A 22997-nucleotide genomic window follows, 5' to 3' on the forward strand; every position below is an offset into this window, starting at 1 on the left:
GTACAATTATTATGTGTGAATTGAAAAAATTTAAAAATCGCACAGTATTTCTTAGAAAACTCAGAATGAGGGTTCCCAAACCCAAGTGAATACTGAAACAGGGAAACGAGCACAATTGACTGGCCTTAGGTGAGAGGAATCTCATTGAAGTAGATTTGCTTAGAAATTGTATATTATGATTTTGTAGGATAAATTGAAAGTGGTTTTCCAATCATTTTTTTTTGTTGTTCAAATGAAGTATTCTAAACTAGTCATTCAAAAACTTCTCTTTTAAATACAGTTGGTGTGTGGGTGTAGAGTAACATAAGATGATCATTTCAGGCATGTTAAAAATGCCGGGGGAAGGTAATTATATCATACTTCTGTAATATAAGACTACAGTATTTTGTCTTCTTTCTATTATCCTGTAACATTTAAAAATGAAAATATCATTTGTCTAAAAAATTGGAAATTCTAGTGGAACCTAATGCACATTTGTGCTTAAGTAAGATACAAACATAGATTTTATTTTTTATATTCCGTGAAGCAAAGGATAATTAATAATACACATTCCATGAATGCATCAGTACTACGAAATGCTATAATACTTTCATTTATTATTGTATGTAACAGTTTAAAGACAGTGATGAAAATGAAGACTGCTTTAGCATCTTTATTTTGGAATCTTATGTAATGTTTTTATACCTTCAGTTCTAAGGAGTTTAAGACATTTAATATCATATATTTTTCCCCTGTAAAACATCTAACATTTAATGGTATTTTAAAATGGAGGAAATGTGGTACTTGGAAATTAGAATGTAGCTGGGCTCCCTCCCCTGACCCCAAATCTAAACCTATAGGTTTTTCCAGAGAAAGTGGTTTCTTCACATTAATTCTCATGACTCTAAAGTCTGTTTATATAATGAATGTCAAATTTATTTCTAAAACTCTCTTTGAGAATGAAAGTGACCTTTTATTCTGACTTATATGAAACTTTATGGTGTGTATAAGTTACTTTGTGATTATTTTTTGCATGATTAAAAATTTGCAAAGTTCTTATGGCTCCAAAGAGCCTACCTGTAATAAACAGCTTTCGCCTTCTAAACCAGAAAACAGGTCTGAATTGCTTGAGCATTACAGCTAATTGCCTGCCTACTTCAAAGGAAGAATCAAAAAGAGAGAGAGAGGAAAAAAAAGTCACAGAAGCAGAGGCATTGCAGGCAAATCCACCTCTGAGGGTTATGAGTTGTGGCTTGGAGGAGCCAGGCAAAGTTATGGCCTCAGAACTGCTGTTTGCGTTTCAGTTGATGGGGAGAGTCTATCCCACAATCTTTCCCTGCTGCTGACACAGAGTCTTTGTTCACATTCAGATTTCTCAAACTGTTGCCAGGGTCAGGCGGAGGTCAGACACCACAGTGATGTATAGAAGAACATGTCTGGGAATTTCTCTCACGCTTAAAACACATACCAGAAAATGAAGAAGAGGACCTTGCAAAATCTGTCTGATGAGATCCAGATTATACTGTAGCTTTTCGTTTAGTGCCTTCATAATTTTCTTTTTCTTCTCCTGACACACAATGTTTTATTAATGTGAGTTGCAATAGCCCTTACAATTTTATGTCCCCTCAAGATAAGAACACTCAGTAGCACTCTGACACTTCATTTTCCAGCTCTGGGGGAAAAGTCCAGTAAATCTTCTCAAATAAGTCTTGCATCCCTTCACCACAATAGTTGAAAAGAAATTGTCACGGGCCTGACTCTGGATATCATACCACATTTGTGGGCCTGACAGAACCACAGCCTTCCAGCTTGGTCTGGACCACCATATCCACCTGTCCAGCCAGTGCTGGAAAGAGAGATCCTGAGTTGGATCAGTAACTGATGGTCACTGATGGGTGAAAGCAGGAGAGAACCAGAAAAGATTTTTTATCTTCTTATTGTAAAATCTCCATGTGTTTTTGCCTGAAAGGGAAGCTTCCCCCAAGCCCTTAGATGACTGATGACCTTCATTGGGGTCTCCCCTCTACTTTTGTGCAAAGTGCAAAAATAGAATAAATGGATTCCTATGGTGCCTTGGAGGACTCACAGTTGAACCAAACTCTTATTTGAATGTATTAAATGTCCTTGTTTTCCCTTTAGCTTTTTGGAGTTTCCTATAGAGCCCAGAACGGTTTCCCCTCTGTTGTTTTCCTACTCACACAGTTGCAGAGCATGGCTGGCAAGTGAGGCACTAAATATAATTTTTTTTTGTGCTCAGCTGCTACGTATGACAGTGGATATTTCATTCTGCTGTCAGAATGTTATTAATAAAACATGGGGTGTGGAGAGGGCCACGATTTCCCCTTTCAATCACTATAGCAATTGCAATGAAAATTGTATTCAGTGTGTAATTTTCAGTTAATGCTTGACACTTAAAATGTCTGTAGCAGCGTTTTGTATGGTTATTGAAGGGTTAATTGTATCAGGTTCTCTGCATAAAAGCTGTGCTTATCAAAAGCAAATAGAAGAGTGTATGCAAATGTGTGTTGATGACCTTTTGCCTTTCCAGGGTTAATTTATATGGTCATTAAAGATTTTATGAAATTGAGCAGCCTAGTGCTTCAAATCCCATTTTACCTTCTTCTCCTAATTTATGTAATTCCCTACCTGAATCGGGGAATATGATTTTTATTTTTTGTGCTGCAATGAAAACAGCATGCCATGCTGTGAGGAGTTGAGAGCCTGGTTATCTGGCATTACTCAGATTGCTAAAAATTCATTAAAATGTGACATCAGCACACTGAGAGACAAATGATTGCAGGATGAAAGAGAACAGTGGGCCTTTCACGGATTAGTGCTGCACAGCCCCAGCATAGAGGCTAACTGCATAAACAGATTAATCCACCAGCAGTGGCATAGCTAAGATTTACAGAATAATTAAATAAGTTTGAGTTACTATGAGGATTTCCATGTAATCTAGCTGGTGTGAACCCGTGAATGAGGTGTGGGGTGATGTGGTTGTCATAGAAGTAGACCTTGTTATGTCCTAGGCCCTATATAGTTTCCCCTATTTAAAAAAATACAAAACCCCCAACTATAACTGAAGCTTCAAACTCTTCCTCTACCAAAATTTCACAGAATTCCTCTGAGGTCTGGTATCTGAAGGAAGGAGTAATACCTATCTTTTATTTAACCCATTTTTACCACATTATTTCACTAAGAATTTTTGCTAAGAATCTGATTTGTTCTGACACCTATTCAAGTTCGTGGAACAAGGGCCATGTTGTTAGAAAGTTCTACTGTTAAAAGTACTGAAATGCCTTCCACCATTTTTTTTTTCATCTTTTCAGCTTAAACTATATCAAATTATACTAAAAATGATTTCTTTCTTTCTTCTTCTTTTTTCAGTATAGATGCAGGCTCTCAGTGGATTAAAAATGTTGTTATTTTAGATAAAAAATTGCATGGGTACAGTCAGCATGTTCTAATATGGACTTTTGCATAAATGTATGTTCTCTCTTTTGAGTAGGAATAGCTACAGACAATTCATGAATAAAGTTCTAACATGGCCACCAAGTTTATTTTAGTGTGTGTTTTAGTTTTTTTTTCTTCTTTCTTCTTCAATTGTATTCACTGGTCTCATTTCTTAACAGAAGAACAAAGTGAGGAGACAGAAGGAGCTATTAAGCCCCCAGCAGTGGCCGAGGATGATGAGAAAGACACAAGTGAGAGAGACAATGGCGAAGGCAAGAGCTCCCATAAAGATTCTGGTAAGATACTAAACTCTTTCACCTTTCATTTTCCTCTATCCCTCCATTCGCTGCAATCAGCCCTTCCTTCACTCCCCCCCCCACCAAGCTTATTAAAAGCTTTTATTCATTTTAAACTGTCGGAACATTCCTACTACTATTTATTGCATGTGCATTTTGCATGTGATTTCTATCAGTAGCCTCCCATTGACCTATTTTTAATCATAACCATCTGACAGAATAGATGTGGATAAGTTGAAGAATATTACAGGACAACCAGCGAGATTATTTTTTAATCAAATCAGTTTGTGTGTTTGTAATTTTTTAAGCACCTTTCATTAATCTTAGCTATACTTGTGATTCCTCTGATGGCATATTAATTTTTCATAAACATAGGATTAGTTATCACTTGAATTTTGTCATTCAGTCATATGTACCCCTGCCCAAACCATGTAACCCTAAAAATAAGTGCTATTTTTCCTCTTTTTTTTTCAACCTACACTCAGGAATTTGCCCTTTTTAAGGGCATCTATTTGAAGCATTTCAAACAAAATCCAGTGAAAAAGTTTACAGATGATTCAGCCTAAGAAAGAGGAAATATCATTGAAAAGGGATTAGGTGCTGGGTAATTTTGATCTTCCAAAATAGACAAATCCCGGTAATGAAAGCTACTGTCTTTGAAAACAAACCTTCGTGTCATGACGTTTACTTGTGCACAAACAAACCCTAGGTCAGCATCTGGTGTAGATACCTAAGGCTTTTTCTGTTTTTGATTTGGCAAATATATGGCTTCATCCATGCTTTGTATGTATGAGATGGAAATCTATGGTCGCAATGAATATTACATTGGCTACTTTTGCTGCACGCTATACCTAGTTTTATTATGTTGGACTAATTGAAGCAGAAGAAGTGCTGAAACAGGTTTAAGCCTATTAGTTTCAGGTAGTCATCTATCTTTTCCTTGAATTCTAGTGACAGCTGCATATAAAGGAGCTTGTATTCACTATGAAGATATTGGGTTGAGCCAAATGTATCATTTTTTACATACAAGTTTATTTAAATCTGAATTATCCTATATTTGTAATTCCATCTCTTCATGTCTAAGTTTTACATGCCATTCAAAAATGATCTAAAGTGGCTCGCTGCTCCCCCCCCTCACCTTTTAATACTAAATGTCTCAGAGGAGTCCAGGGAGAAAAGTGCCTTTGTTATTTGCTTCTAGGATGTGGTATCTAACATATGATTCTAATTTGATTTAAACAAAGAGAATCTAAGGTTGGTATTGAGCCTAAAGCGAAATCTCTGAAAAGATGCCATAGCAGTATAGTAGCAGGCTGCCTCCTGAGACTATTGACAAGGAATTTGAAGAACCTAGTGATCAGTTAATGTCAAGGGTAGTACTATCTAAACTTTATTTGAAAAGGATTGGAAATAGTAAGGTGGTCCATTTACTCTCTTTAGGATGGACGTCATCAAGACTAGTTGCTTGATTTGTTCAGGGATAGCAGGATCTATCTGTATTTAGTGATGACTTTCTCAGAGTAGTACAAAAACAGATTGCAAAGTGTATCCTTCTTATTCTTCAGAAGCCTCTGTAAAACACCCAGATATCACATTAACTTTTGCTGAGCGCCTATGTAATACTTTGATATAGGACGTTATGTGAAGTATTAAATATCTAATGTCTAGTACCTTGTGAAGGATAGATTCTGGGAATCCTTTGAAAATGGATCTAATCTTACCATTGAGGGAAGAGTCTTGCTTCAAACATACCACAGATGCAGGGCTCTACCTTCACTGGTGCTGCTGTTCACTGCTCTGCATAAATAATGGACCCAATGACTCCCTAACGGCCTGATGAGTTATGGTCCTTCCTTGGGTGCCTAATTGTACCATACAGACAGGACTTGGGTGTCTGAGAGGACATAGAATATTGCATAATGGTAGTTATTTAAAACAAATTTTATTCCCATAAAAAAGCTTCCCCAGGTGTATCTACAGGGATAAAAATTAGCTCTAAGCAAGGACCAACTAAAAGCAAATGCTGAGATGCAAATCTTTAGCTTTGAAATCTCCTAGCCTTCAAGACAGTTTTTGTTATTGGAAATTAACATGACCTTTTAAACAAGGTTTTATGCTTTTTAAATTGACAATTATTAGGTTAAATAATTATTACATGGATTTTTTTTCTTTGTAAATATTTCTAATGATTAAATAGCAATCCACATAACATATCCTATATACATATATATTATATCAGTTAAAATTGTCAAAAGAATATTAGCAAAATTATAAAGTAATTACTATCTTAATATGTTAGATGGGAAAACAGTTTGACCCCACTTAAACATACAACTTTTTAAAAACGAAGGAATTAACACACGTTAGGAAGGCTATGTTTGTGTAAGATGTTGTGCTGTGTTACTGACACTAATCTGTAGGACTGGAGCTCTCAAAATGAGACGTGGCAATATGCAAGTTATATTTGTTGAATATTCATGCATAATAGAAAATCCTCCTAATGCTTCATTTATATTGTCATTTAAATCTAGTGCCACTTTAGATTAATTATAATCCAAATTATAGCTCTGTGCAGTACAAGAATTAATATAGAGTTTATCCAGATTAATACATTTGCATTGAAAATGTAATATGTCTCTGCCGTGGCTAAGGGGACCACTTTTTAATAAGGGAGTAAACATGAGGAAAGATGGAAATTAACCTTCATTATTGCAATTAAAATTATCCGTTCATTCTACTCTCATTAGAAAGAATACTGTACTGGTAATTATTATTTAGAGTTATTTAGAGTTGAATAACATCTGTTATATCCAAGTTTTATAGTATTCAAACTTTATCAAATATATTGACTGATAAATAATAACTCAGTGTTTTGTTTTATTGTTTTTTTCAAGATTTGCTAGGGGTACACATGCATTATTTGATTTTCCTCACTTGTTATGAGTATAAACCATTTTACAACCTTCTGTATTTTAGGGATTGAGAGTTATTAAGTAGGCGGCATCTGAATTGAAATGAATTATGTCATTTTTATATTAGCAATCTCATGCAAGTTAGCTAATCCTATAACTGACAGATAATCATTGTCTCATCTATGTGGTAGTGTTTATTTGTAATTTGACTTCATTTTTTAGTTAAAATTCATTAAAATGACATTGTTCTTTGAGAATATTTTGGTGTACTTTATGACACAAAATATATTATGATCTACTTCAATTTTTTTTCTGGTCTAGGGTAACAAACTGGGTTTATTTAAAATTTAAGTTTGCAAATACAAACTTACTAATCACAGAACATTATCAGAACCTTCCTAAAATTAATTGGCCTTTATCTAATAAAAGACATGTCTAGGAAATTAGAACTCAGGAAAACAACCAAGCAAATTTCCTGTACTTTGCCAGGAATGGCATCATATTAAACTTGAGATTACACCCCTCTGAGTATTAAAGACAAATATATGTAAACTGTGTCTTCTACTGTCTTTACAAATAGTCCTCCCAGGGCTGGAGTTGTGGCTCAGGGGTAGAGCACTTGCCTTGCATGTATGAGACCCTGGGTTTGATCCTGAACACCACATAAAAATAAGTAAATAAATAAAAATAAGGATATATTAAAAAAAATAGTCCTCCCAACCTCCTCAAGCTTAAGAGTCATTTTTGTCATATGTTATTATACTTCAGTATTCTCTCATTCTACTTACTATGAGTTATTTTCATTTTTAGGGCACATAGCTAAAGTTAGGCAGGCTAGCCTTTATTTATAATTTTATAGCTTCTTAATTTAAAGCAAAATGGTCTTTGGAAACTTCACAGCTTATGTGAACACTCGTGGTTCAATGAATGCAGTTAATTAGCCAAATAGCCCTATAATAGTTAAAACTTAAATTTTCCTTTCTTGATGCAACACAGAACAGTATTTTAAGATATTTTTAGTTGTAGATGGATGTAGTACCTTCATTTTATTTATTTATTTTTATGTGGTGATGAGGATAGAACTTATTGTCTCACACGTGCTAGGAAAGTACTCTACCACTGAGCTACAAACCTAGCCCCCAAAGCAATTATATTTTTGATGAATATAATAAGCATAAAAAAAGGCAATATATCCTTAATTCACAGGTATAAATTATACCAAAAAACACACATCACTGTATAGGCTTAATAAAATGTCTCAAATCTTGAAATTAATACTTTTTTATGGTTTTGTTTGTTTGGTTGGTTTACTGGGGATTGAACTCCTGGGCAATCTACCACTGAACTAAACCTCCAGCCCTTTTCACTTGTTATTTTGAGATGGTGTCTTGCTGCACTGCCCAGGCTGGCCCCAAACTTGCAATCCTCCTGCCTCAGCCCCCTGAGCTGCTGAGATTACAAGCAGGCACTCTAATGTGTGGTCTTTTATTCTCTTTTATGATATTAATGTCAGGATAAGATACACATTTGTGTGTGTGTGTGTGTGTGTGTGTGTGTGTGTATTTTTAATTAAGCCCATGAATATACATTTAATAAAAGTTTCTGGAAAGTTTATTCTATTTCTGATGCTCCAAATGGCCTACAAGCAACAAATGTCATGGACATTTTTTTTTCAACTTTTTTTTGTGATAGTCTTGAATGGACTTATAATTTTGTCTTGTCCAATTCTACTAGGAGCAAAATATAATGAAAAGGGGTACATCATGGTGTATTCATCTTCTAAGGAAGCATATTCTTACTCATTAATAGAAACTTTTAAAGAAAAATTTCACAGGCGAAGGCAACTGATAGGCACTTGCTGATTTTAATGACAGTCAATTTTGCACAACTTGATCTGATACGTAAACAGTGAATTTGCAAATATTAAATATCATATTGTTTTTGTAAATTTTTTAACATCTACTAAGCATAAATTATATTCTGCCTTTCCTTTGAGAAAGAAAAATGAATTTTTATTAATTGTGAGATGAACATCCCCAGTTTTAGCACATATTTAGGTATCAGATAATCAGATACTTTTTAATCAATATAATGAGACTTTAAATTTATTTCAAATTTAAGTTTATTCAAATACAAATATGACAGGTTATTTTTTAAACATCTAAAAAGAATTTGAATTTCTCTACAGCATATGTAAATAGAGAACAAAAGTATTAATTAAAATAAAATCCAATGTTTATAAATTCAGAAATCAATATCAATGTAATCTGTAGAAAACTCAGCACTAATTCTGTATGTCAGGAACTAATTCAAACCTAAAGGAATAAAATTATTGTCATTATATCATTTAGATTCTATTTTAATTTAGTCTCCTCAGTATAACCCTTGCATTTGTTATGAATTTGAGATTTCTGAATTTATTTATATGGTATATATTATGCATCTGTACCCAGAGTAAAAATATTGTTCATTTTTATTTTGTTTCCAAAACACCCTTGACCTTATTTTTAAATTAAAAGTGGGTTATTTTGAAAAAAAAGAAAAAAATCACTTCAATTTATTCATTTACATGAACTGCATGTGGATTGAAGAAAAATCAAGATAAATCTTCATGCACAGCATACAATCAGATTACGCCTGGACTATATATTTACACAGGGTCTGATAGCAATCAATGGTTTAGCTTCATTGCGTTTCAAGATGTATTTGCACCCAGTTGTCCAGTGATAGTGTCCTCACCCTGGAAATAATTTAGTTGCAAATTGACTGGAAGATGGTGAAAATTGAAAGTTAAAATTAGAAATACTCAAAATAAACAGCAGAAAAAAGGTCAGATGATGCCGTGCTATGATGAGATTGGAATGGCTGGTAAATGAAGTTTTGTGTTTGTCGTGAGATGTATGTGACATGCCTACCCAATGTCTCTGTAATATCCAGCCTCACAGAGGAGATTATCGGGCAAATTGATGCTGGAAAGAATTTTCTGTTAGATTGGGAAATTAGAATTGTGCTCTTTTCTTTGATGTGTGTGAGACTCCACCATATTACATTGCTCATCTGGGCAAAATTTTAAGTCATCTTTAACACCAAGTATTTGGATTAACCTCATAAAGCAATTGTCTTCTTAAGATTTGTCCTATAATGCTGTGTGTACAGCCAAGTGCTAAAACATCTCCAGCAAAGACAATATCCCTAATAGCAATAGCAATAGCAATGTAATGTATGGTTTGCTTTAACAACATTTTGATTTTTAAATCCATTAATGATGTCAAAATATTTTAGTTCCTGAGTTATATCAAGCCAACTCTTCTCAGAATTTTGAAATATTCTCTTCATTCAGAGATTTCGAAAAGAAATAGCTGATTAGATATTAGTAAAAATAATGAATTTTTGAGTTCGTATTTGTGAATTGGAATAGATTGGTTTTAATGCGATGAAGGCATTCTGGGACACCAGAGAGCACACGTTATTGATAAACTTCTCAAGGCCACCTAGGGTTATCTAAACATGAGACAGGAGTATATTTGAAAATATATTTATAAAGTCTACTTAGTCAGTGGACAAAAAAGATGTGTTTCTTGTCTTTTGATCTGAGCATCATTTAAAAGTGCTTGCCTAATTCTTTTTGTGACTCAGTTAATTGAGAGTCAGTTATTTGAAAAACATAATTTTCTATTTATGATATCATGTTTATAATTTGAGTTGCTCTATTCTTTTTGCAATCAGGGATAATCACACCAGAGAAGGAGCTAAAAGTCAGTGTAGCAGGGGGCACCCAGCCACTCCTGGTTGGCGAAAGAAGAGGATGTTGCAACAAAAGGGTCAAAACCTTCAGAGGACAATAAATTCTGTCATGAACAGGTAAATAATGTTGTTTTCCTTTGTTGTGGAAATCTCTTTTTGTTTGTTTGTTTACCTGTTACTAATAGTTTAAGAGCCTCCCAAATTCCATGTGATTGAAATGCACATAGACATGTCCAAGGGCAATATTATTAACACTTGGTATTACTGCCAAAGTTCTGAAGTCATCAAAATACATTAACTCACAGAGGTCATGTTTATTCAATCTTTTCCAGTTCTATCAGTGTCCTTAATGTAACTACAATAGTAGGGACCAAAGTCGGATCCAGATGCACGTACTGTTGCAGCACTCAGTGCAACCAGTCATCTGCTGTCCTCTCTGCCAGGACGTCCTCAGCAACAAAATGCATCTCCAGCTGCACCTGACTCATTTGCACAGTGTGTCTCCAGATTGTGTGGAGAAGCTGCTTATGACAGTAAGAATACCAAATGTTGATGCATGTGTGACATGATCTGGGTTAACTACCAATGCAAATATGTACCTATGGGTTGGTAGAAATTTATTTCTTCTGAGCGACTGAAAAATCTTTTATTGACTGTGTTATAGAAATCACAGTGGAGGCCCATTTGTGGGTCTCTTTTGCTTAGAGAAAAAAAAATATGATACAAAGCATAGCCTAATTAATTACGTATTTTGTGGTCTTTTTATATCTGTAATGTTAATCAAATGACTCATGTGGGCACTTTGCATTTCAAAGTTTCTTGATTATCATTATAAAAAAATAGACCTACAAAAAGCTTGAAACCATAATTAAGAGAAAGAAAAGTACAGCATTGTAACAGCATTGGTCTGAAATCTGAACGGATAGATGTCCCTGCTTTGGTTGGAAAAATGCAAATGGGATATGCTGCTGCCAAATGGGAGAAGTGATGGAATTTATGATTTTCTGGAGTACATTTAACCTGGAACCCTTTTGTTTTTTAAAGGTGCCTGTCCCTGACATGATGATGCCAAACAGTATGCTGCTGCCAGCAGCTGCCTCTGAGAAGTCAGAGCGGGACACACCTGCAGCCATGACAGCGGGAAATATACAGGTATTCCAGCTTATGATGAAGATCTGTGGAAAAAGCACTCAGGGACTTGCCCTTGTGGCAGTGCGCCAAGATTCTTACCATTAAAGATTTATTTTTAAAAAGCATGAAGGGAAGAAAATGTACAATGTTTCCGTGAGCCTTATTTTCCAAGACATATTTGACAACTGGTTATCTCCACCTGTCCTTGAGAAATCTAATTGCTGAACAGCCAAGAATATTCTATGATGTTTTAATTAACTAACACCAAGGTTATGACCCTTGTTATCATGCCGATTGTAGCATAGTGTATTTTTTTTTTACTTTTGACTTGCTTTCTTCCCTATCCTGAAATTCCCCAAGATTGATGATGAATTCTTACTCATTATCATGTCTTCAGGATCCAGTCCAGTGCTTTAGTAGTTACTTAGTAAATATTTAAAGTAATATTTAATTACTTAATAAATATCCAAAGAATCAGTTAAGTCAGAGATCTTTATAATTATCCTATTTACAATCTATTGATATTGGAGCCATAGATTTCGTAACAGAGGTTTGTGCTTTCTCTGAACAGGTGAAAGCCCAATGGATGAGAAAAGTATGGCAGGTCTTGAGCATTCAAAGTCTAGCTTGGAAATAAAGAGTGAGGAGCAGAAACCAGCTAAAGAGCCCCCAGAAATATTGGAATGGAATAAAAATAGCAGTAAGGATGTGAAAATCCCTGACACACTGCAAGATCAACTAAACGAATAGCAAAAACGCCAACCTCTCTCTGTTTCTGACCGCCATGTTTATAAGTATCACTGTAACCATTGTAGCTTGGCTTTTAAAACTATGCAGAAGCTTCAGATACATTCCCAGTATCATACAATTCAGGCTGCAACAATGTGTAACCTCTGCAAGTGTAGTTTCCGTACATTCCAGGCTTTAAAAAAACACTTGGAAGCAGGCCACCCAGAACTGAGTGAAACTGAACTCCAACAGCTCTATGCCTCCTTGCCCGTGAATGGTGAACTTTGGGCAGAAAGTGAAGCTATGGCCCAAGATGACCATGGCTTAGAACAGGAAATGGAGAGAGAGTATGAGGTAGACCATGAAGGGAAGCAAGTCCTGTAGGAAGTGATAGTAGTTCTATTCCAGATGACTTGGGCTCTGAACCAAAGTGGACCTTACCTTTTAGAAAAGGGCCCAATTTTACAATGGAAAAATTCCTTGATCCATCTTGTCCATATAAATGTACAGTGTGTAAAGAGTCATTCACCCAAAAGAACATTCTTTTGGTCCATTATAATTTAGTCTCTCACCTGCATAAGTTGAAAAATGTTTTGCAGGAAGCCTCCAGTCCTGTCCCACAAGAAACCAACAGCAGCACAGACAACTAACCCTACAAGTGCAGCATCTGCAATGTTGCATACAGCCAAAGCTCGACATTGGAAATCCACATGAGGTCTGTGCTCCACCAGACAAAGGCCAGGGCTGCAAAGCTGGAGCCCAGTGGGCATGTGGACAGTGGACACAGCATTGCAGCAAACGTAAATAGCCCTGGCCAAGGGATGTTAGATTCCATGAGTTTAGCAGCAGTCAACAGCAAAGATACCCACTTAGATGCCAAAGAATTAAATAAAAAGCAAACTCCTGAATTAATCTCTGCTCAGCCTACACATCACCCACCGTAGTCACCAGCACAAATTCAGATGCAACTGCAGCATGAGTTACAAGAGCAAGCTGCGTTCTTTCAGCCACAGTTTCTAAACCCAGCCTTTTTGCCTCATTTTCCCATGACTCCAGAAACACTGCTGCAGTTTCAGCAGCCTCAGTTTCTCTTTCCATTCTACATACCTGGGATGGAATTCAGTCTGGGTCCAGATTTGGGCTTGCCAGGCTCTGCCACATTTGGTATGCCAGGCATGACGGGAATGGCTGGCTCCTTGCTTGAGGATCTGGAGCAGCAGATTCAAACGCAACATTATGTTGGCCAAACTCAACTCCAGATTCTACAGCAGCAAGCACAACAGTACCAAGCCACACAGCCCCAGCTGCAGCCTCAGAAACAACAGCAGCAGCAGCAGCAGCCGCAGCCGCAGCCACCCCAGCAGCAGCAGCAGCCAAGCAAATTATTGAAACAAGAGCAAAGCAATCTAGCCAATACAGACTGCCAGATCATGAAGGACATACCATCTTATAAGGAAGCAGAAGAAATTGCCAAAAAGCAAGAGAAACCAAAGCAAGAATTTGTAAATGAAGGTGAAGGACTCAAAGAAGGCAAAGACATAAAGAAGCAAAAATCCTCAGAACCATCCATCCCTCCACCCCGAATAGCCTCGGGGGCCAGAAGAAATGCAGCCAAAGCTTTATTGGAAAACTTTGGTTTTGAATTAGTCATCCAGTATAGCGAAAACAGGCAGAAGGTACAGAAGAAGAACAAGAGTGGCGAAGGGGAAAACACTGACAAACTGGAATGTGGAACGTGTGGTAAATTGTTTTCCAATGTTCTCATCCTGAAGAGTCACCAAGAGCATGTACATGGGCAATTTTTTTTTCCTTCGGAGCACTAGAAAAATTTGCTCGTCAGTACAGGGAGGCCTACGACAAGCTTTATCCAATTTCTCCATCTTCCCCTGAAACGCCACCACCACCTCCACCTCCACCTCCGCCTCCTCCCCTGCCACCAGCTCCCACACAGCCTTCTCCCATGGGTTCTGTGAAAATCCCAAGCACGGTTTCTACCCCTCTGCAAGCTCCACCACCCACTCCCCCGCCCCCCTCCGCCACCCCCTCCTCCTCCTCCCACTCCCCCTCCACCCCCACCTTCTGCTACCCCCCAGGTCCAGCTGCCTGTTTCTCTGGACCTTCTGCTCTTTCCTTCCATCATGATGCAACCAGTGCAACACCCCACACTACCCCCACAGCTTACCCTGCAGCTGCCACAGATGAACACTCTCTCAGCAGATCTCACTCAACTTTGTCAGCAGCAGCTCAGGTTAGATCCCAACTTCTTAAGGCATTCTCAGTTCAAACGCCCCCGGACAAGAATTACAGATGATCAACTAAAAATCCTGAGGGCTTATTTTGACATCAATAATTCTCCAAGTGAAGAACAGATCCAAGAAATGGCAGAGAAATCTGGCCTTTCTCAAAAAGTTATCAAACACTGGTTTCAAAATACCCTTTTTAAGGAACGACAGAGAAATAAGGATTCACCATACAACTTCACTAACCCTCCAATCACTGTTTTGGAAGATATCCGAATTGACCCACAGCCCGCCTCTTTAGAACATTACAAATTGGATGCCTCCTTCAGCAAAAGGTCTTCGAGGACGAGGTTTACCGACTACCAGCTGAGGGTTCTACAAGACTTTTTTGACACCAACGCTTACCCAAAAGATGATGAAATAGAACAACTCTCTACCATTCTCAATCTACCCACTCGGGTTATTGTTATATGGTTCCAGAACGCCAGGCAGAAAGCACAAAAGAGCTATGAGAACCAAGCAAAAACTAAAGACAATGAAAAGAGAGAACTCACGGATGAACGCTACATTCGAACGAGCAACATGCAGTACCAATGTAAAAAGTGCAATGTGGTTTTCCCCAGGATCTTTGACTTGATTACACATCAGAAAAAACAGTGTTATAAGGATGAAGATGACGATGCCCAAGATGAAAGCCAGACGGAAGACTCCATGGATGCCACAGATCAGGTGGTTTACAAGCATTGTGCGGTGTCTGGACAAATGGATGCAGCCAAAACCTCCACTGTCCCTGCAGCAAGTTCTGGCTCGGGGACTAGCATGCCCTTGATTCTGTCACCCAAACCAGAACCTGAGAAGACATCTCCAAAACCTGACTATCCCACCGAAAAGCCAAAGCAGAATGACCCCTCACCCCCTTCTCAAGGCACCAAACCAGCCCCATCGTTAGCATCGACTTCAACAGACCCACCGCAGGCGCCCACCACCCAGCCACAGCCACAGCCACCCAAACAACCCCAACTTATTGGAAGACCTCCCTCGGCCTCTCAAAACCCAGTCCCTTCCAGTCCACTGCAAATTTCCATGACTTCTCTCCAGAAAAGTCTACCTCCACAGTTACTCCAGTACCAATGTGATCAGTGTACCGTTGCCTTCCCAACACTGGAACTTTGGCAGGAGCATGAGCACATGCACTTCTTCGCTGCTCAAAACCAGTTCCTTCACTCTCCATTCTTGGAAAGGCCCTTGGACATGCCCTACATGATATTTGATCCCAACAACCCTCTGATGACTGGACAGCTGCTGGGTAGGTCTCTCACACAAATGCCACCTCAGACCAGTTCCTCCCACACCGCTACCACCCCAGGCACCGTTGCTGCTTCCCTTAAAAGGAAACTGGATGACAAAGAAGATAATAATTGCAGTGAAAAGGAGGGTGGGAATAGCGGTGAAGACCAACACCGTGATAAGCGCTTGAGAACCACAATCAGCCCCGAACAACTGGAAATACTCTATGAGAAATATTTGCTAAACTCCAATCCTACCCGCAAAATGCTCGATCATATTGCACATGAAGTTGGGCTGAAAAAAAGAGTCGTGCAAGTCTGGTTCCAGAATACACGTGCACGAGAAAGGAAAGGCCAGTTCCGGGCAGTGGGTCCAGCACAGTCTCATTAACGGTATCCATTCTGCTGAGCCCTGTTTAAGGCAAAGTCAGCTTTAGAAAGCCACATTCGCTCTCAGCACTGGAATGAAGGAAAGCAGGCAGGTTACAGCTTGCCACCAAGCCCTTTAATATCCACAGAGGACGGAGGAGAAAGCCACAGAAATACATTTATTTTGATTATCCGTCTTTGCCATTAACTAAAATTGATCTATCAAGTGAGAATGAATTGGCTTCTACAGTGTCAACACCTGTTAGTAAAATAGCAGAGCTGTCACCAAAGAATCTTTTAAGCCCTTCTTCTTTTAAAGAAGAATGTCCTGAGGATGTAGAGAATTTAAATGCCCCTCCTGCTGAGTCTGGATATGATCAAAATAAAGCTGACTTTGATGAGACTTCGTCCATCAATACAGCCATCAGCGATGCCACCACTGGAGATGAGGGAAACACTGAGATGGAAAGTACCACAGGAAGTTCTGCAGATGTGAAACCAGCACTCTCTCCTAAAGAGCCAAAAACTCTGGATGCTTTGCCAAAACCAGCAACCACACCCTCAACTGAGGTCTGCGATGACAAATTTCTCTTTTCACTTTCCAGTCCATCAACCCATTTCAATGAGAAAGATGGTGACCATGACCAAAGCTTTCATATCACAGATGACCCTGATGATAACGCTGATCACAGTGAAACCTCCAGCATAGCTGACCCCAGCTCACCTAATCATTTGGGTCTAGCAACCCTTTTAAATCCAAAAGTAATGATTGGCCAGGTCATAAGCGTTTCAGGACCCAGAGGAGCAATCTTCAACTCAAGGTTCTCAACAAGGCTTGCTTCAGTGACTACTGAACGCCAACCATGCAAGAATGTGAAATGCTGGGCAATGAGATTGGTTTGCCCAAATGGGTGGTCCAGGTGTGGTTTCAAAACGCAAGGGCAAAAGAAAAGAAATTTAAAATCAACATAGGGAAGCCTTTCATGATCAATCAAAGTGGAACGGAAGGCACCAAACCAGAGTGTACTCTCTGCAGGGTGAAATACTCTGCCCGCTTGTCCATCAGAGATCATATTTTCTCCAAACAGCACATTTCAAAAGTGAGAGAGACAGTGGGCAGTCAGCTGGATCAGGAGAAAGATTATTTAGCTCCAACTACTGTTCGGCAGCTGATGGCACAGCAAGAACTTGATCGAATAAAGAAAGCTTCAGATGTTCTGGGCTTAACTGTACAGCAGCCAGGCATGATGGACAGTAGCTCCCTCCATGGTATCAGTTTGCCAGCCGCCTATCCGGGACTCTCTGGCCTTCCTCCAGTGCTTCTCCCCGGAATGAACGGTCCATCCTCCTTGCCCGGATTTCCACAAAATTCAAACAGTAAGTCATTTAAAGGAAACTCAGTTTAGTTAATAGATGGCACTAAGCAGTCAATCACAAGTGACCAAGAATAGGGTAAATTTGGATTTCTTTTAATTTCAGTAAGTGAAACCAAATAAATTATAAATTATTTGACACACACACACATACACACACACACACACACACACACACACACACACACACACATATATATATATATATATATATATATATATATATATATATATATATATAAAGAGAGAGAGGCGGGGGAAGAGAGAGGAGAGAAGGAGAGAGAGAGTGCTCTAATAACCAAGAAGTAGATCAACCTGCACATGAAGAAAAATAAAGACTAGATAGATCATAGCAGATTCTTAGCAATGTATTGATTAATTTATCATTATATTTTTTACCTTAGAAATATTATTTGTATATATCAATTTCAATACTCATTTCAAATGACGTTCCAACACAAACATGTTGCGTAATATTTGATATACCTATTAAGAAAGCAAAACATTAAATATTATATTCATCAGTCTTTTAACTTATGTTCTTTCCAAGGGGCAGAATTTTTGTTTTCTTTTTCTTTTTCAATTTGTCTGCCCGACAATTGCAATGAAGTTCAAAATTTGAGGGCTCTCTAGCCACAGAAATCCACCTGTGTTGCACTTAGCACGTAATAAAGTTCATATCTAAAGTTTAATAACTTTGAATAACTTTAATAAGTCATAATTTAAAGTTTATGACTTCTATGATAATTGTACTTCAGTAGTACTATGAAATTTTGAATTTTGTAGCATCCATTGCTACTGGTTACTGTTATCCCATGCCTTGCTACTCATCTGACCTGCCATAGCTTAGTTTTATAATTAAGGCATAACAAACTGGGCTGTTTGAGGCAGCCCCTCAATGCTGAATTCAGTTCTGTGTTTGTTAACAGAAATATAACTTAAGCAGTTTAGATTTTGTGAATAAGTTTATGTGTTCAATTATATTAGTTTGAATAAATTGAATATCATACATTAAACTATCATGCAGTCAAAAATATTAACAAAAAGTTATGTATCACCCCAAAATAGAAAAACATAGTTCTCTTGTCATTTCTTTTTTAAAGTTTTAATTTTCAAATTATCAGTGGTTCTTTTGTCTCTTTAGGGGAAGGGGGGTACCAGGGATTGAACTTGGGTCACTCAACCACTGAGGCACATCCCCAGTTCTATTTTGTATTTTATTTAGAGACAGAATCTCACTGAGTTGCTTAGCCCCTCACTTTCCCTGAGACTGGCTTTGAACTTGGAATTCTCCTGCCTCAGCCTCCTGAGCTGTTGGAATTACAGGCATGAGCCACCACGGCACCCAGCTGGTGTTTTGTCTTTTTAAGAAGAAAATTTGATATTCTAAAGAAACTTATCTAGGTTTTACTAATTAGATATATCTACAAAGTTCACAAAGAACATAAGGAAAGGGTACTTTTTCATTTTCATAAATTGGATTTTTACATATATTTTAAGCCTTCCAATTCCATCCTTATCTTACCAAAAAAAAAATTGCTATTGTAATATTAAGAAGTTACTCCCCTTTTAGCTTTTCACTTGTCAGGCATGGAAACAATGATATGCAATATTAGCTCCTTTGTTCAAAGGGTTTCTGGTTTCCTGTCCCTAATGACTTCTCGTCTTTAGAAAGGAGAATAGAGTCCAGCAGTAAAAGAAAAAAAAAAAAAAAAAACATTGCCAGGAAAATGTCTAGAATGTCCCTTCCTTTAGCCATCACACCAATTCCCTATCCCCTGAAAGTAGCTAGGGCTTAATTGCCCGGATAATCTTGGGGCCTTAAATATTAGAACTTCAATTATGTTTTCCTTGTACATTTTAATTAAGTCAAACATAAGTAGTCTATGAACAATGTAATGACAGAATATTTTTAAATGTGGTATTTGTCTTGTTACCTTGTGGTTCCCCCTTTTATACCACTGTGATTATTAACAACACATAGAACAAGGTCTTATGCAGAATTTCTATCATCAGTTATATAATATAGAGGGCTTTTTTGATACTTTACATGGGTTAAGAACAGTTGAAATGTCTGTAATCAACAAGTCTGCTTTAATTGATGATTGGTTTGTCACCCCACAAGTAGCAACCAAAGCATCTTGTTTTTCTCTCTACTGGGTCAGCAGGTCTTTGCTGGAACATTGGATCCTTCTACCTATTGCCCTTCTGGTTTGCCACTCTGATACTGGCCCACATGTGCATGTAAGAAAGAGAGACAGAAGGACAGGGATGCTTATGAAATATTTATATATTTTTCCTCATTCTACTCACCATCAAAATAATTTATATCCTTCCCCTGAAATATGGCCCTTTTTATAATTGTCAACATTGCAGGAAAGATGTTGGAGGCAAGTCCTCCACAGCTGGGAGTATCTTTAAACACACCAGGAATCAGTGCTTTATCTGTTGCTTTATTAAATCATGGACCAAAACCGACTGGGGATGTTGTAAAGAGAAAAGCTCCATGAACATTGCTACCTACTGGAGTTTGCAATTTCTCTTGAATTAGTCCTTTGTTTGTGAGAAATGTTAAATGTTAGCACAGCAGAGTTATAAGTGGGGCTCCATCTGAGAGCCTGAGCTCCCACACTTGCAGTTCACATCTTCTTTAGGTTTATTTATTTGTGGTGAGGAAAGAAAAATGTTTTAACCACCTGATGGAAGAGAGAGTGGTTCTTCATCTTTCTATCATCTTCTTCCTATGTATCATTTCTTAGCCATCAAGTACCTTTGCATTATGGGAGTGAGAGACTTTCCAGCTAAGTGAAATCTAATGGAGAAAACTACTTCATAAGTAAAATAGGTCTGTATTTTGAGACTATGACAGGTTCCTTTTGACCAATTTTAGTAGGATTTAGTTTGATAAAGTTTTTATTTTAAATATCTCCCATTTCTCTGAAGGTGGGTTTCCAGATTTTAATTTGAAGGAAATCACTAAAAAGCACCACAGTGAATGTGAACTATGCTGCAAAGTAATGAGTGTGTCTAAAGGCTACACCCCCAATTTTTTTTTTCACATTTTAGTGTTTCTATCATGATCAAATGAAAACAAAAATGAAGAGTGGCAACAGAATATTATATTCTTGTATACCTGGAAAAAAATTAGAGAACTTTAAATTTACATTTTATCCTTTACAATGTTGGTGTCCTTTGGCATTTTGCTCAAGGTGAATATAAAAATTACTTGATTTTCTATTTTTAACTTATTTCTCACTTTGAACAGTATCAGATTTTAAATGTTCTACAAGTATTTGGAAATACAGCTGAGCCTAATTTCATTAAATGGAATGTGAAAACATGCTTTTTGTATTTTTCGTAAACTGCATTGTAATTTACTAGCACATTTGAGGTAAATATAGATAAGAGTATGTTCTTAATAATTTTAGCACAATTGCCACTGGACATATGTACATATTTATTTTAATTTTTACCTCAAAAATCAGTTTGCAACATCAAAGTCTAAGAAACTTGAAATTACACACAAGTGTGTTGTGAAACCTGCATTTTCTTCAGAAAGCATTACCTTCAGGAATGGCTGTTTAAGGAAAAAAAACTATGATAGTATGAAATTATCACAGAAAAAAAACTCTTTATTTTGATCTATGGTAAATTTATAGGAGCTGGAATAGGAATTAAGAAACAGAAAAAAATATGTATTATTAGCATCATAACTTGATGAAATAAATGAAAATTGAATATGCATTTGGTTTGGAGTTACCATCTCTAATTCTGTATTATGATTATTATCCATCTCTTCTAGGTTTGGTATCCTAGGTACTTAAATTTTTACTACAAATGTTTATGGTTTATATCTTTTACAAGTAATCTGAATATTCATAGTTTATTATTTCTCCATCTGTTTTTTCCCTAAAATTTTTACTTAGTAACTGTTTAATTCAGCTTATTTCTCAAGATGTTAAATTTCAAAAAATCCCTGATAATCTCTGTCTGTATCATTTAGAATTCTTATTGCAGTCTTTTAAAAATTTCCATTACTTCATTATATGACCTCTACATAGGAACAGGTAGACACAGTGTAATGGGAAAACCTCAGTCAACAACTATTGAACCCATATTGCTTTCTAATTACAGTTGCTATATTTTAAATTTCTTAATTACTTAAAATTTTATTTGTCTTAAATTTTGATGTTAGAGAGATAGGTGAACTAGAAATGCCTCAAATTTAAGGGTGGGGGGAATATATGTGGTGGAAGGGGATGCAATTAGTAGGAAGCCATACCCTTATACTTGACCTAGAACTAAGGGTGGCTTTTGTGAGTAGGCAAAGAGGCTGGCGACCAACACAGAATCATTATAACAACAAAATAACATATTCTCCACCCAAATCATTCAGGCTTGAAGTTTTATAATTAGGTATTAATTCCTTTTGACTTATCATATTATCCTCTGTTAAATGAAAAACAGCAGAGAATATCAAGAAATCATAACATCGTGGTAGGAAACCTCAAAAATGATCTATCTAGTACGTATTGAGACTTTTCAGTAATAGTATATTCATTTATTTAATTCTTGTGAATATGTTTTAGAGAAACAAGTGGAAAGCATAAGGAGATAACCAGACATTGTAGGAATAAAGGCAAGGGAGATGAGAGTGCTGGTTCCTAAATGCAACACCATTACTTTACATTTTTACCTCTGGCTAGGTCTAAGTCCCAGGACTCTCAGAGGTCTATCAAACTGAATTGGATTAAAGATCAAGGACTTTCCTCATTCATTCCTATCATATTCTTGCAAAGCTTAAGCCATTTTCATCTTAAATTTATTTTAAATGTGTGAGCCATTCTTCAGTAAAATGTGGGCACCTGCTATCAGTGTTCCCTGGAAATACAGTGTTATTTTCAAAGACTTAATTTCTCATCTATTTTGGATTTTTAATTGATCCACTAAGAGCAGAAGACAAATTTGATTGGCAGCTGTAAAAGAAATAGTAAAAGGAAAGAGAAAGTATTACAAAGCAGACCAGAGAAGAGTTGGTGTGATAAGGTTAAAAAGAGCAGTTGTTGATAATAATCTAGGCTAATTGAGAGCAATATGATAATGATGGAGGTCAAGGAGAAAGTGATGTTGAACAGTTTACACCAGGACACCTGCAGATACATCCACAGATGCTCATGTCCTTATGTGAAATGGCATAAGATTTGCAAATAACTCATGCACATCCTTTTGTATGTTTTAAATCATTCTAGATTACTATAGTACACGATACAATGTAAATGCTATATAAGTAGTTGTTATACTGTATTGCTTAGGGAATAATGACAAGGAAAAAAAAGTCTGTACATGTTCAGTACAGATAGATGCATTTTTTTTTCTAAAAGTACGTTTTTTATCCATGGTTAATTTTCGATGAATATGGCACTCACAAACATGAATGTCTTGAATGTTAAGCCCAAGAAGATTCCTTTTGGCTGGATGGACACCA

The 22997-nt window shown here is 37.0% G+C and overlaps 1 protein-coding gene across 1 annotated transcript in view; it reads left to right on the forward strand.

Annotated features, from left to right (window-relative positions):
* Positions 1–332: 332 nt before the first annotated feature.
* LOC143388944 (zinc finger homeobox protein 4-like) overlaps positions 333–22997 on the forward strand; it is a 25499-nt gene continuing 2834 nt past the window's right edge. Inside the window, 13 exon segments of the mRNA XM_076842356.1 lie at positions 333–345; positions 3612–3728; positions 10367–10428; positions 10717–10917; positions 11429–11488; positions 11491–11570; positions 12112–12617; positions 12620–13044; positions 13189–14043; positions 14046–14213; positions 14251–16333; positions 16459–16869; positions 16872–17516. Of these exon segments, the coding sequence (XP_076698471.1) occupies positions 333–345; positions 3612–3728; positions 10367–10428; positions 10717–10917; positions 11429–11488; positions 11491–11570; positions 12112–12617; positions 12620–13044; positions 13189–14043; positions 14046–14213; positions 14251–16333; positions 16459–16869; positions 16872–17516 (5626 nt within the window).

The sequence above is a fragment of the Callospermophilus lateralis genome, unplaced genomic scaffold, assembly GCF_048772815.1.
Source record: "Callospermophilus lateralis isolate mCalLat2 unplaced genomic scaffold, mCalLat2.hap1 Scaffold_45, whole genome shotgun sequence".
NCBI classification, from domain to species: domain Eukaryota; kingdom Metazoa; phylum Chordata; class Mammalia; order Rodentia; family Sciuridae; genus Callospermophilus; species Callospermophilus lateralis.